The sequence below is a fragment of the Lemur catta genome, chromosome 20, assembly GCF_020740605.2.
Source record: "Lemur catta isolate mLemCat1 chromosome 20, mLemCat1.pri, whole genome shotgun sequence".
Taxonomy (NCBI): domain Eukaryota; kingdom Metazoa; phylum Chordata; class Mammalia; order Primates; family Lemuridae; genus Lemur; species Lemur catta.
In genome coordinates, this window is record NC_059147.1 from 12077587 (window position 1) to 12093784 (window position 16198).

Below are 16198 nucleotides of genomic sequence, written 5' to 3' on the forward strand. Positions count from 1 at the left end.
GGGGTGGACAGAGAGGAAAGAGGGAATTGAGAAAGCTCAAGACGGATGGCATGAACTTTTGTCAGCAGAGAAAAGTGCAAGGCCAGCTGCAGAAAATTGCAGGCAGTGGGGTAGGACTTATTGCTTAAGGTAAATGGAAATGTCTTGGTGTGGTGCTCAAGGTGATGAGCAATAAATTAAGGATGAATAATTACAGAGTAGCAATAGGGCAGGAACCTGCCGAGAGGGAGCTGGCACAGTTCCACAAGCGTGAATGCCTCATCAACCAAGTCCTTTTCACGTCTCCCCCATCCTGTGTTCCAGAATTTTTTTTTTTTTTGCCTACATACAGGGCTTCATACTTATACCTACTCGGTGTTGCTTTATTAATTTCAGGCCATCCTTAGAGATACTTGAGTTCGTTTTGAAATTTGAATCTGTCATACTATTAGAATTCCAGAGCTGTGAAAGTTTTCAGCTAACAAACATCTTCACATCTTCATCTCCATCACTGCATGCCGAAACTGTTCGCCAACCTGGCAGAGATTATTTTTTAAACCTTTTGGATGCAGCTATGTGACCAATCTGAATCCACTTTACTGTAATAATATTCTGCTCACATTTCTCTATCTTGACAAAAAGGATAAGATGTTTTGTTAAATGCTTTTTTGAAAAGTCTGAGTACAAAGTATGCCTCCAAAATATCCTAGCTGTATGATCTTGCACAGGTCACATATATTCTCCATGTCTCACACTTTATTAATCTGTAAAATGAAGATAATAGTACCTATTTTGTAGAGTTGTTGTAAAGATTATATGACTTAACATAAGAAATGTACTTCAAGTGGTGCCTGGCACAGAGTTTGAGCTAAATAAATGTTGGCTATGATCTGCATTATTAACACCAGTATTCATTCCGTCTCTGGCATTTGTAAAGTCATTAAGTAGGTATTCATTCAGTGCCAGATATTATAAATGCTAAACTCATAGCAATGAACAACTCAGTCAAGTCTCTACCCTTATGGAGTATATAATTTTACTTTACGTAATACACAAATACCAAAATTATAAGATTTACGTAGAATTTGGGAAAATATAGGGAAAATTTTTTTTTTTGCTTTGCTTTTTCTTTGATTCAGTTTCAATTTCTGGGTCCCATTTCTTACTGCCCCCTCTCTATTCTTCAGCAAAAAATATTATTCAAAGCCCTGACTGAAAGAGGAAATCACAGATAATAAGACAAATAAGACTGATGGTCATCCTCTTAGGAGCGAGGCTTTGCTAACAATGGCCAAACTGAATAAGGGAGTTGCAATAAAAAAGCAGCCAAGTCTCAATTATCTGTGTTAACCTGGGTTTACGAGAATGGACAATGCCAGGAGGAAAATAATGCATCTTGATTAGCTGTCTTAAATTTCACAGCAGAGGCTTTAAATAAAGAAAAAAAGAGTATACACAGGCATGTGGAGTAAGAGCGACGGGCAGAAGGCGGTGTTCAGAAAAAGTCTGGCTATAGTTATTCCGACCATTCCTTGGGTTTCTTGGCGAACCACCATACTGTTTATAGCTTTCTATCTTCAAAGGAAAGAAGTTGTAAAAGTTGCTGTCAAAAGAAGCCTAATTTGCCTGATTTCATGAAGGGGTTGGCTGACAATGCACGCTTCTGTCAAAAGGATTTGCTGCAAAAAGAAAGTTGGAGGAACCATCTGATTTCCAGATTTCCATAAAGAGCTGGGCGTCAGGAGAAACTGCGCAGCCATCAGGGAAAGGAAAAGCCCCCTCTTGGATCTCAGGTCCCACCTTCTCTGATTGGTGGGGGAAAACAAGAACAGCAGTAAAGATTCTACAATCTCCTTTCTGAATTGCAACAAGGCTGGATGGGAGGGCTGGACTTAATCGGGTCAGAGTGCTCAGCTCAGGGCAACTGAAGGCTGCCTCTTCATTAAGGAGAAGGTTTTGGAACTGTTGCTTAGAAGACAGTCTCAATATCTTTTTAGCCCATTTAGCCTTGAGTAGCCCTCAAATATCTGTAGCTACTCCTTCCCTAGAGAGGCTCCTGCTCTGTTTAAAGTCCTTCCCAGTTGGCAATGTTCTCCAGTCTTGGGAGACAGGAATCGCCAAGAGCTTTAAGATGCCATCTTTGTCAGCATTTGCAATTTCTCTGCCTGTGTTTAGGTCTATTGATGTGTAAAATCCTGAAAACGTATATGGGGTATTACTCAAAGTTTTTGTTTGCTTTTTTTGGATAATTAATCTTTCTTTGCATGATAGAGAAAGAAGAGCAAGTGTTTGCAAAATTTGTTTTCTGCTAAAATGCAGCTGTCTTATACTTTGATAACTACACACATAAAATATTTGCTTTTTGATTGTTGCTACTTGTTGCTTTATTTAAAAAGACAGGAGCAATTCAGCAAAAAACAATATCCACAGTTGCTACCGGGCCCCAGTGGGGTGTGGGAATTTTAAGGAGAATTACAGTTTTTTTAAATGTAGCACCCCTAAAGGGTATGGACCAGAGGGGACAAGGTTTTCACTTCTTTAACAGGAGCCAGGAAAAAAAGACAAAATCAACTACAATGAAGCTGGGTCCCGGGACAGATTGCAAGTGCTTCCTGTTTGTCTATGTGACGTCTTGAAATTTGCCTTTGCCTGAACAGCAATTGAGTTGAGGATCACACAGCCTCAACAGTGTGGTCCAAGAGGAGTTGCCGGCTTGTCAACTGTCACAAATCATGCCCCGGCCACAGGGGCCAGCAGTCCACAGGTCACAGGCATCTACCCAAAAGGAGGATAGGTTTGGATGAGACCATGTAATTTGGCCTATATTCTGGGTGTAGAAAGACTGAGTAAATGGTATATACTTCCCTTTTTCTTTGCTACTTAAGTTTGTAGTATTGAGAGCACAGAAGTAAATGTAGAGACTCCATGGTCTGTATCAAAGACTGTTCTCTAATTACTGGAGTTTTTTGTTTTCATTTTTTTTTTTCCTCTCGTGGGACCAGACTCTTACAGCGACAAACCTAGGAGACATTTACATTTGGAAACCTTGTCCTGAATCATTTGGAAATGAGATTCTATTTCCAAAGATTCCATTCACGAGGAAAGTTTTGTTAAACTGTTATGACAACACAGAGCTTGTCTACCTACCTAAAGTTTCTTTAGAAGTCTTGCTCAGTTTGGTATTAATTTTTATTTCTAACCACTTGGAAACTTCTCTGTGTCATTTCATCTTAATAAGAGCAGCCATGCTGACTGGAAAAGTCTGTAGTGACCAAGTGTCTCCATGTGAACTGCTGTGGAAGTTCCAGATGAGGGAAATTTTACAAAGAGGTTATCTTCCATATATTTACATTTAGAATTGACTAGTATTGATTTATGGTAATAATAAAGAGAAGGGTGGAAGCATATCAGAGAGCATAGAAAACATGCATTTTATTGTATTATCTTCTTTTATCACAGATGCTAGGTAAAAATTTACCTCTGACAATACTGTATTCTATTTCCTCAAAAAGCCCCAAGCAGCTGTTGGGGAGCTAACTTTGGATAGAGCGCCGGACTTGGGGAATTCTGTGGATTTGAATACTGGGGATGCCTCTCCACCAGCTCTGTGACCTACGACCCACCTGTGAGTCTCAGCTTCCTAACTCATCTAACAGGAATGACACTGTGTGCAGGCATTGTTCTGAGGATTCAATCAGATAATGCATATGAAAAGGAAATTGAAATTGTAATTTAAAAATATAAATGTAAGGCATTTTCCCTAGACTCTGGGACTGTGAAGATAAATGAGATAAAGTCTCCGACCTAGGAGACGTTTACATTTAAAAATCTTGCGCTATTTCCATGAGGTTCTTTTTCCAAAGATTCTATCATGGGGAAAATTTTTATAAAGTGTTACGATAACACAGGGCTTGTCCACCTACCTAACGTTTCTTTAGGAATTATGCTCAGCCCTGAATTCATTTTTATTCCTAACCACTTTTTAGTTTTCCTATGTCATTCCAGAGACTTTTCTAGGGAACAGAAAAACACTAGTTCTGCTGTAAATGTCAGTATTACCAAAATAGCAGCAACTCCATCAAATCAATAGGCCCAGCTCACCTTCCAGTTCTGCCACTTACTGACAGATGACAACACTGGTGAAGTTACTTAACCTTTCTGAGCCTGAGCTACTTGTGCATCTGTAAGACAGGAAGGATACCACCACCGACACAGGCTGGCTATAAGGATCAGAGAAATAGATGTACATGTACGAGGACCCAAGGCCACGCCCTGACGCATGGTAGGAACTCAGTGAATGTTCCTTTCCACCCTTCTTTCAAAATATGCAAATATTCCATTAGAACTCCAGAGCAGCCCTGTCCAATCAGTAGCCCTTCAATACCTGTGGTTATTAAGTATTTTAAAATCAACTAGACTAAATTGATACATGCTATACGTGTAAAATGCATAAGAGACTTCCAAGATTTAGTAGGAAAAGAATAATGTAAAAAGATATTTCATTATTAATGTTCACATTACTTATGTGAAATGATAATGTGTTAGAGATAGATTACACATATACCTATATTGTATTAAATGAAATAAATTATTAAAGTTGATTTCACTTGTTTCTTTAACATGACTATAAGACAACTTCAAATGACATATGTGGGTTTAATTATATTTCTATTGAACCATGCTGCTGTACAAAATAAAATTTAGAGTTTACATAAGCCAAAAAGAAGCCTCTTTTAGTTATCTAGACTTATTATGGGATCAGTTATTTTTCCCCAAGCATTTCAATTAAAATTAGTTTTAATTGAATATAGTTTTAATTCTGATCCACAATCTGTTTCTGTTATCTACTTAAATTAATGAATCAAAAGATGACTTTTTATCCATATTTGAATAGTATCCCAGAGCTAAGACTCATAAACATAACAAATTTAGGCATGTGTCAAAACATAACAGCCTAATATCCAATTCTAGGCCCAATTCTTGGATCTGTACAATAATTTTCGAACTATATATTTTCTCCAATTTGGGTGACAGTTAAATGGATACTAATTTTCCTTAATAGTAACTGGGGAGGCTTTTGCCATGGAGAGTGGTACTTCACAGGTCCTTGAAGTTATCACACTTGTTAATTCAGTGCACATTAAGTATCTACATCTTTAACTCATCATTTCTTTATGGCCACAGTAAATGTACAGATTGGTTTTCCACTGGGATAGTTACAAAACGTATTCCATGTAAGCAAGATCGATACAATTGACCAGCTCTGAAGATTCCACATCACTCTCAGTCAATGTGGTGAGGGCTTGAGACAAGGTAATTAATTTTGCCATAAGCTCGTTGCTCTCATTTTCAGGGATGCTTTAAAGCAATGCAATCAAGTTGCCTGTGTGCAGTGTGGCAGGTGTCTTGAAGGTTAGATGGTACAGTAGCCACCACAAAGACTTCCCCAGATGGTTGGCTTAGGGTTGAAAAACACTGGAGTTTATCTCAGTAACAAATGTGCAAAAGTACTTTTGTCTAGAATGTGCGAGATCAGGAAGAATGGGGAAAAGCGTATAGAAGAGACAGCAACTTACTGGGTATTTAAGACTAATACCCAGTAGTTTAGAATAGTTAAGAATAATCTACCAGAGACTGAGGATCATCTGTTAACTAGGAATTGAGTTAGACAGGACATTTGTTTTATTTCATGGATCTCTCGATGGCATCCATGCAAGGCCAAGGTATTATCTCCATTGTACAAATGAGAAAACTGAAGTTCAAAGGACTTGGGTGACTTTTCAGTACCACGTGGAGGACAAGCACTAAATTTGAGATTAGATCCATGTTCCCCTTAGTATCATCTACGATGATTTAGCTACATATGCCCCAGAATGTGCGTATGGAGTAACAGAGGGCGCTCAGCCATTGCTCGAGAGAGTCCAGATCCAAGGTCCTGCAAGGTTCTTAACAATCGGAATCCTGAGATTCTGGGAAGCCGTGGATTTAACCATTGTAATCCCCCCAGGGGGCAAGATACATACCAGTCAGCAGTGTTGCTGTTGGCTTCTGGGTAGCTGATGACATATTTTATATTTTTATTTTGAAAATTAAAAGCAAAACAACCATTTCTCCTAACTGGTTCCTTCCCCTGATTGCTCCTTTTATTTTATTTTTTTGGAAGTGTTTCCATCCTGATTTTTGAAACTGGATGAGGAGCCAAAATTATGTCTTTTTAAATTGCATGTTTACAGTGATGATGAACCACCAAAATAAACAAGCCTTAAATTTAGCCTTTTCAGTTTGTCATAACTTTCTTTCTTTATTTTTTAAGGCATTCTTAAAATGACAGAAAAGGGGAAAAAAACTTTTTTTCCATTTAATTTCAGCAACTTTATTGAGAGACCAGTTTCCCTTTACTGAGAACACCATGTACTGACTTCCAGTTAAGAAGTGTAAATTATTTGTAACTAACTTTTAAATACTGCTGAGTCCTTTAGGGTTTATTAAGTGGACCCAGAGAAGTAAAGAAATCCCTCTCTAGGAAGCTTAGTCAGTGCGTCACGTGAAGTGAGCACCTGAGGGACGGAAATGGTGATGATGCCTGTTGGAGTGATAGAATTGGTCAGGCTGGGTGTAGACGAAGGATTGGATAACCCGGATTTGCCTCATTCATTCACTCAACACTTTTTATAGGTCTGGCTTTGATGACTCAATCACGAGGAATAACTGACATTTTCATGGCACTTACAGGAGTTGGGCACTGTTCTAAGTACTTTGCATACACTAACTCATTTAATCCTCACAAAATCCCTATGAAGTTGACACTATTGTGAACTTATTTCACAGCTAAGGAAACTGCAGCAGATGTGGTAAGTCCAGCACTGGGATTCACACCGATGCACCAGAATGCTCGTAGTCTGCTGCACAGGAGCTCAGAACGGGGATGGGCACAAGCACAAATAAAGCAGACGGTGAAAGCTTAGTGCTATGATCGGGGAGAGCCAGGCAGGATTCCATGAGGAGCATGGGAGAAAAACACCTAGCGAGCCAGGGGATAATCAGAGAGGTGACCTCAGGAAGGGAAATTTTGGCTGGTCCTGAAGTATCAGTGGAGTTAGCCAGGTCAGTTGGTGCTGGCCATTGGGCAGCTGGGGCATTGGTGGAGGGGACGTCATCCAGAGAGAGGAGCAGCCAGTGTGAAGGGGTGGGAAAGCTTGGCCCATTCACGTAACCACAAGTGGTTTGGTATTGCAAGAGGCAGAGTTCAATGTAGGGAGAGGTGTGACTGGGGTCACTCATTCCATTCATCCATTTATTCAAAAGACATTTACTGAGCACTACATGCTGAGTGCTGAGGATAGAGCAATGAAGAGGGAGGAAAGGAGGGAGGGAGGAAGAAAGAAAGGAAGGCAGTGAGAAACTGCAGATTCAGTGGGGGAAAGCCACAATTCTATCCAGGCATAATTTGTGAGTCAAGTTCATCATTATCTTCCACGGGCTAGAAACCCCTTTTGTGCACGGAAGGTTAACCTCACCACCCTCTATAACAATTCCTCAGAGCCTGTCAAGAGAGAGATTAAACTGCTTCTCTGCCTACTCACATCTAAGGTGATCTCATATTTTTCAGGCAGGTACTAGATTGTGGGCAGCCCATTAAAAATGCAGAAATAGCTTGAGAGTCTATAATTGAGCCATTAACAATTGGGTTTCACAGATTCAGGCTATAGGCTTTCCAGGTGAAACAGGGTCGTAAGTAACAGGTAAAAATGAGAGAGGCACATCCTCTTATTAAAGAAGGGCCAGGCTCCCGTTACTGAAGCTCAACTAGGCTTCACTGTGATTACATTGGCTTTAGAGAGTTTTTCCTTCCGAAGCACAGTGATGTGAAATTAGCAACTATGACATATCTCCGTCTTCTGTTTTGGTTACGCTGGGTGCCCCACCTACCTCTCTGAGCACGCTTTCTCTTTCTTTCCTTTGACTTCAAGTTCTTCTGGCCCTGATCTCTGGCTTCTGTCTTGTGGCCTCAGTGAATACACTTAGCCCTCAGTTTCTTATTCTTCCTCTAATGGTTCCAGAATAATGCCATTGATGGGACCTGCCACTTGATGTCTGGTACTGTGCCCAACAGAAGGAGTCTGCGATGTACACTCTATTTTTATTCCTATTTTTTAGATGAGGATATTGGAGTTCAGAGAGTTGAATGAGTTGCCCAAGGTTACTCAATCAATAAGTGGTGGGGCAGAAATTTGAACCCACTCGTGTTCAAACCAAAGCTAAAATTCCTACCACTAAGCTGTTCTTCCTTCAAATCTATGCCCTACAAGCCAGTCCCATACTGTACATTAACTCCTGGACATCTCTATAAAGATGTTCCTAGGAGCCTCCAACTCAACACACTCAAGCCTGACTAAACATCTTTCCCAACCATTCCCTTCCTGACTGGTCCAATTCATCTCCATCCTCCAGGCTAGATGATTTGGAATCATCCGGACACTGAATCTTGGCTCTTTCTTCCTTCAAGTCATCTCTTCCATTTCTCTTTCCCTCCATTACTAGTGTGCTGCTCTAACTTGTGCCCTCATCTCTTGACCTATGGGCAATTGCAACAGTCCCCACCCCAGTGGCATAGCCTCCTGGCGAGCAAAGTGGCAGAGAGGAGAATGGGTGTTTGAACAGAGAGACTGGAATTCAATCTTACTTCTGTCAATTTCAAGTTAGGGGCTCTTGGCCAAGTTCTCACATCTGTATGGAGGGTGTAAAATCAGCAATTCCACGGAGAGGTTGTGAAGATTAGAAACAGTGTACGTTAAAGTATACATTGAGATGCACACACCGAAGAAAGTTCTATGAAATAGGTTCTCCAAAAATAGTGGTAGCCATTATTTTAACTATTAACTCTAGTCTCTCCCTACTCCAGTCAAGGACCCTGGATGAATTCACCCAAAGATTATTTTTATCCTGCCTATTCCTCTGCTCAAGAACCAACAATGGCTCCCTATTTCCTGTCACATCAACCTAAAATTCCTCTTGGTTTTCAGATGCTATCTCCATCCTATTTGCCCACATGTTCCCATCCTTTTACTTAGCATTCCTGCCTCCCCTGACCCAGAAAGCTGGACCCTGGGATGTCAGACCCTGGCTTGTGCAGGGAGTATGGAACGTGCAGGCTAACCCCTGAGGTGGAGCCAAATTGTCCCTGGGAACTGCAGAGCTCCTGACTGGGAGTGAGGACACAAACCGTACCCGTATTGCACAACAGCATCGCCAATCCCAAACGGCTGTGCAGAAGCAGGATGCAAGGTGCAAGGAAGAGGGATGCAAAGGGGTAGCCAGACCTAAAGGGCCAGAACTTATAGGCAGCCATGGGAATATTCCATTAGCCTCAGCCATGGGATGAGAGGGAGTTGAAAGGGCATTGAGCTGTTGTTCTGGTCACCTGCCTCTCTGGGCCACAGGCCCTGCTTGCCTCTGTTATAGTTGTGTTTGTGGGAGTGAACTGTGTGCATGCTCACTCTCTCCCAAGTGGCGAGGTAACAGCCCCCACTGGCAGAGAGGAGGGGCTCTGGAACTATGCTGCTGGGGTCTGAGCCTCAGCTCTGCCACCTACTAGCTATATGACCAGAGCAAAGGACAGTCTCATGTGTCTCAATCCCTTCACCCATGAGATGCAGATGATAATGGCACCAATAACAGCCTCCCTCAGCACGTTGCTATGAGGACGAACAGCATGAATGAACCCAGGGCTGAGCTCACTGTAAGTAGCATGTAAGCATCAGTCACTGGTCATTGCTGTATCATCAGCTAAATGCTAACTGTTAGTTACACAATTATCTCACTTAACCCTCATAAAGACCCTAAAAGGTAGATTATCGTCCCTATTTTGCAGATGACAAAATCAAAATTAAATGGAGGCTCAGGAGGTAAAGCACTTTGCCTGAGGCCACGCAGCTAAGAAGCGATACACCTTGTAGGCAAGGAAGTTAGACATTCCCTCATGACACCTACCCTCCTGGGACATTCCTAACCAAATACACCCATCCTTCAAGGTCCAGCTCAGCCAAGCCCCTAGGGAAAGAAGAAGCAGAATCATGGACTGGCCGGGGGCATGGACTCAGGACCCAGACCGCCTGGGTTCAATTCTCATTTTTATGCCATTCCTTATTCATTGTATGACCTTGGGCAAGTCACTTTCCTCTTGGTGCTCCAGTTCCCCATCAGTAAAGTGGGGACAGTACCACCTGCCTTCTAGCTGCAAAGGAGAAGAAATGAGTGAGCATGTGGAGCCCGTGACAGCAGCACCTGGCACACGGTGAGCTCTATGTAAGCACTGGCCACCTTAAAATACCAACTGAGTATCTATTAAAGTCTGTGCTCTCTTCAGAGGGACTCTTTCGCTATCTATTTTGTTTTCCTTTCCTTTTCTTTTTCTTTTTTCCTTGATTGGGGCTCTTTATTATGGATGCATCTGGGCATCTTCGCAAGCCCTATTTTCATAAAATGTCTGGAGGCGGGAGACGCATGCCTGGTTCTGCTAGAGTCTGGCAGACTGAATGACATGGCAGCCTCTGCGTGTTTTATGAGAAGCAGACACAACTGCAGCCAAGTTTTCTCGACAATGCGTTCAGACAGCAGCAAATGAGAAACTGTCAGGACTCAGAGGAGCTCTGCCTCTGGAAGCCATCGCACGAAAACTCCAGAGACCAACACTTCATGGCTGGGTCCCTTCGTAATGAACTTCAGGCCTCCCAGCCTCTCAAGCTGGAGTTTGCCCTGGGAAGTTCCCAGAATCCCACCTGCTCTCTTTCAAGCAAAATACTATGACATTGTGTTTTCCATATATAAAGATGAGTCACCAATCATGATGAACAATGTCCATCTGAATACATTCAATCCCATATGCAAACCCCCTTACGAGACTCTCAGTACCACTTACGTGTTCCTAAGAAGCATTTTTTGCTGCACATTCCAGCAGTCTTATTGCTTTAGGTATTTGCCAAGTCATTTGTATCACAAGTTAGTGAGATACTGTGAAAATGGTCGTGGCTAAGTAAAGGAAAAGCCTGCCGTTGTGGTGTCAATGTTTTCCATGCTGGCATGTATTCATCAATATCCTATTTTCTTTGAAACATCAGTGATGTGCTGTGGATGCATTTTCAGATTGTCATCAACCCTTAACTCACAGCTTCACAGATACGAAGGGGAATTATAGAGCTTGTCCAGTTCTGGAATGGCAAATAAATTCCAGCCCTAGAAACATCTCAAAATAATCAATTGATAGTAGGTTCCAGAAGCACTGCATTGGGAAAGATACTCAGGCCAGACCCAGCGTGATTAGCAATATCTACCATGAGCGTGGTGACGGAGTAGGGTAGCACACAGGCCACATATTTACCACCCGAAAATGTTTAACCCTTCTAGTCTGCAGATAATGATGCTCTCAAGATCGTGCAGACAGCACAGGCAGGAGGCAACACTCACACTGCCAGTCCTACCGTCTCTGCTCTCCAGCTGTGAAACCCACACTCACTCCACCACCGCACAAAATGAGCAGATCAGGCAGGGCTACGGGGAGTGCAGCAGACGGAGAAAGGCAATGAGAATCATGGGCTTTGAAACACTGAGGGAGACCAGGCCAGCAGGGAGGAGAAACACAAAGCACACCAAGCTGGGGCGCACCATCATGACTGTCATTATTTTGCTAGGGTCCTGCTGCATATCTTGCCTTCCTTTACTCAAACTCAAGAAGACAGAGTCTCTGAACTCCCGGTGAAAAAGTATGCGAGTCAGCTGTAGCAAAAATCTCTGAATGACACAACCAGGAAGCCTGAACAGCAGTTTGTGACACTCACAAAACATGTGTACACGTGTGGGAGTGCGGGGGACAGCATGGCTGTGCATCTGGAGAGAAGTGCGCCTGGAGCCTGGCACAGGAGCAGGGCCGTGAGCAATGGCTGTCCTGCTGTGTGACTCCAGTGGGCCACTGTGGCTCTCGCCTGCCCAACTTCCGTCCCCTTTCCTCTGAAAACAGCACTTTAATTTGCTTTGAGTGACTACCCTTCTTTCATTCTCAGTCCATATGGTTTTAGGTGGGTGGGGCTGACTCTGCCCCGGCTTCAAGAAAAGGCATGTGACCCAGCCTTGGCCAACCAGAGCCTCACAACCCCATGGACACAGTGTTTAGATCAGGGATGGGCACATGACCCAAGGAGAGAGCCCACGAGATTAAATTTCAAGCTTTTGTTGGCATTATCAGAAAGAGGTACTCTTTAGGGCAACTTCAGATGAGGGAGTGATGTGACTATCTCAGAGTGAAGCCAACAAATGGAAAACGGAACCACAAGATGTACAGGGATCAAAGGGATGTCATCATTTGGGTACAAGGACATAGCCATGCCTGCAGGCTATCCCTGAAATATATTAATTACATGAGTAATTAATCTGAACAACACATATTCAGATTACATCCCTGAAATATATTAATTACATGAGTCAGTAAACACCCATCACCCCTCCTCAACTTTTTTTTTGAGTTGGATTCTGTCATTCCCAACAACAATAACAAAAAGAATCTTAGCCAACATAATAAATTAAATACTCATTTTCCATATAAGACAGACAAAACCTAATGCTCCTCCTTGGACCCAGCTTATTTTAAACAGCTGTGTTACCTGCAAGGAGCCCTGGATGTCTTTGCCCCCGACAATCACGAGCTCTGCCATGTCTTCCGCATGGGGAGTCCGCGCGTGGATGAACAGAGTCCTGCCCACTGCGGTTATGTTTCTCAGGGCAACTAAGCCGCCATCGCTGTTCACCTTGAAGTATGGGTTTGAGACCTCATAGCGTAGCTTGTTGTTTCCCTTACAGTCACTGAAGGTCACTGGGAAAACAAAACAAGAGAAGGAGTGTGAGTATGTTAGACAGCTTAGACCTTGAGACATCTGACCTGTTCAGTGTGGATCACCTCACCACCCCCCAACCCCGAGTCTACAAACGCTGCCCTTAATCCCATGCCAAGCCTCTTGTACCCAAGTGACTTTGATTGTGCTGATCGACTTCAGTCAATCAAGACCCATCCTTGATCACTCACAGGTTCTAGGCAGGTGCTATGCACTGAGGATGCAAACATGAGCAGGACAGGGGCCTGCCCTTGAGTTAGTGGGTGGAGTGGACAGTCAGATATAGCAGAGTGACACCTGAGGGAAGTGGTCTGATGCTGGTGTGTACGAGGTGCTGGGGCAGAACCACAGAGTGCTCAGGAGCACTGAGCACAACTGCGTAGAGGCAATATTTGAGCTGGGTCTTAAAGAGGAGCAGGAGAAGACCCTTAAGAGGGTGGAGGACAGTCTGAGTAATTCAAACGCAGAAAGTGGGGGGCTTAAATAACAAAACAGATGCAGGCAAAGAGAACTAGCTTGATGTGCTTGGATCAGAGGCAAATTTGAAATGGGGTGGCATTATCAGGGGATGTAGAAGGAGAGGCTAGACAGGAAGCTAGAAGGGTCTTTTGGAGATAGAGTGGGAAAAGCCAGTACATTCGGGTGCTTCCTGGTGGCTTTGGACTATTTATAGTGGGCAGAGGGTGAAGACCAGGTGTGTGCTGTGGTGCCAGCGGAGGGCAGTGCTTCCCAAGGTTGGGGTGCACCAGGATCACACAGGGAGCTTTTTAAAAATCCAGAGGACCCGATCCAAAGGTTATAATTTAGTAGATCTGGGTTATGGAGAATGGTATAAAGAATGGCAAAGAGAGAAGCCAAGAAAACCAGTTACAACCAGTTCAGCGTTGTCCCAAAGATGCCTGGCTGAGACGAAAGCACTGGCAGTGGTGATGTGGGGAGTGGACAGATGTGAGCCAAGCTCCTACCACTGAACAGCTTAGTCATGCGTGGGGAGGGACGGGGAAAATCTGGCCCCTTGGGTGAACCACACAGAGTGTGGGGCATTGACACACGCAGTGGCTGTGATGGCTGATCATGTTCTCCTCTCTGGTGCTTCTGCACCTGGCACAATTTTATTATGGCTGGTATCACATTGTCTGGCTGGTATCGCATGTGTTCACCTGTCTGCCTTCTGCTGTAGACTTCGAGGCCCCATGTGGGTAAGCATGGAATTGTACTACTACTTGCTTTTAGCTCCCTACGTGAATAGCAAACCTTTAGTTGAAGCCTAACCTAGATACAGAAAAGTGCAGGAATCAGACTGTATAACTCAATGACCTTTCACAAAGTGGGCACACCCAAGTGCCCAGCATGCACACCACGACACAAAATATTACCAGTCCCCTCCCTTTCTGAGTAAAATGCCTACCCTCCTCCCCAGAGGCTATGTTCCCTGACTTCTAATGCCACACAGGTTTCCACCTGCATTTGGAATCATATAAATGGAATCATACAGCATGCATTCTTTCGCGTTTGGCTTCTTCCATTAGCAGTACACGTTGTGAGATTCACTGTGTGGCTGCAAGTCCTGGTAGTTTTCCCTAATCATTACATAGTAATTGCTAATCACTACAGAGTATCTGAACCACTGTATTCATTCTAATCACTATATAGTAATCTATTCTGTGGCTGTGCTGAGTTTATTTATTATATCCATCCTGTCAGTGGGCACCTGGACTATTTCCAGTTTGGGGCTCTTAAAATATTGCTACTAGGAACTTTCTTGTATACGTCTTTTAGTGACAGCATCTACATATGTCCTAGGACATTGTCAAAGCCACGTAAATATCTGATGGACTAAGCTGATCTTTCTACTCTGGGAAGATGATGCTTGTGGTGATAATAATCGTATTAGCTGATAATAATAGTGGCGAATGCAAATCGAGCACTTCCCACATGTAAGGCTCAGTGCTAAGCATTTTACACACATCATCTTATTTAATCTTTACAATGACAACAAATGGGAGTTCTATTTTGATCCCTTCTGTCCCCAGTTTCTAGATAAGAAAACTGAGGCTTGGAGAGGGTAAAGGTTGTAAATGATGGGCCAGGATTTGAACCCTGGTCCAGTTGCCTGTCACCAGTACACGTTCTCAATAAAGACAACACCCCACGGAGAATACAGCCTTCCTGAAATCCTGAAAGAACCCGAATACAGTAGTCCCCCTTTATCCATGGTTTTGCCTTCAGTGGTTTCAGTTAACCACAGTCAACCAAGGTTCAAAAATATTAAATGGAAAATCTAAGAAAATAGTCATAAGTTTAAATTATGTGCTGAGTGCTGCTATAATTTTTCCATTTTAATATTAGTTATTGTTAGTGTGACTAATTTATACATTAAACTATCATAGTATATACTATGGATTGGTACTATCCATGGTTTCATTCAGACATCCACTGGGGGCCTTGGACAGGGGGGACTGCGTATAGTACCATGAGTGCCCTGCTGTGTCCTGCTCCCACATTCCCACCCAGCCCCGAAGGGCATTATGCCTCATGGCCACTCTGCCTTAGGGCTCCAGAGCCTTTCTTGGCTAAGTCAGCTTTAGGGCCATCTTTGTATGGACAAAGTGGATTCTTGGGCATCTGTGGTTCTCAGATACTTGCTCACTTCCTCTAACCATCTTGGTAGCCAAGATTGATTGGATGTGCCTAGCTTCAGTTTTTGGAAGTGAACTATGAAGGAGAGACATCAGGTTGTTTTCACTGTCATCATTGATTAGCATTCATACACTAGAGGCAAAGTGCTCAAATGACAAAGCCCCCTGGGAACTTCTTGCTTCAATTGCCATCATGAGGGTTCTGGCCTTAGTCCCTGAATAGGATCAAAGAAGACAGTCTCAGCTGAGAAGCGATGGGGGAGAGGGAAAGGCATATAAAAGTTTGTGAGGATTCTAGATTCATAGCTAACTAGCTAGCTTCCTTCCTTCCCTCCTTCCCTCCATCCTCCCCTCCATCCTTTTTTTCTTCATCCCTTAAGTATTTAGTGAAAGCCTCCATTATGCTAGATGCTAGGGCTACAATGTTAGCAAAGATGGACACAGTCCCTAGCTTGAAGTCCAGTGGAAGAGACAGATATTAATCCAATACCTCATAAGTAATAGAGGATCTATTCCAGGTAGACAGAATCCCAAATGTGCAAAGGTCCACTGGCATCTAGGGAACTGGAAATAAGCCAGTGAGATTGGCATACAGAGAAAGAGAAAGCAAGGAAGTAAGGACAGAGATCAGCTGGGCCCCGGTGATGCTGGGGTCTTGAAAGGCACAGAAAGCCTTACTCCTTGGAGGAAGCCTTGGAC

The 16198-nt window shown here is 43.2% G+C and overlaps 1 protein-coding gene across 5 annotated transcripts in view; it reads right to left on the reverse strand.

Moving 5' to 3' along the window:
• CDH13 (cadherin 13) overlaps positions 1-16198 on the reverse strand; it is a 964660-nt gene that overhangs the window by 611277 nt on the left and 337185 nt on the right. For all 5 annotated transcript variants that reach the window (XM_045534024.1, XM_045534023.1, XM_045534027.1 and 2 more), the window contains one exon: positions 12633-12841. In XM_045534024.1, the coding sequence (XP_045389980.1) occupies positions 12633-12841 (209 nt within the window). The remainder of the gene's footprint in view (positions 1-12632; positions 12842-16198) is intronic.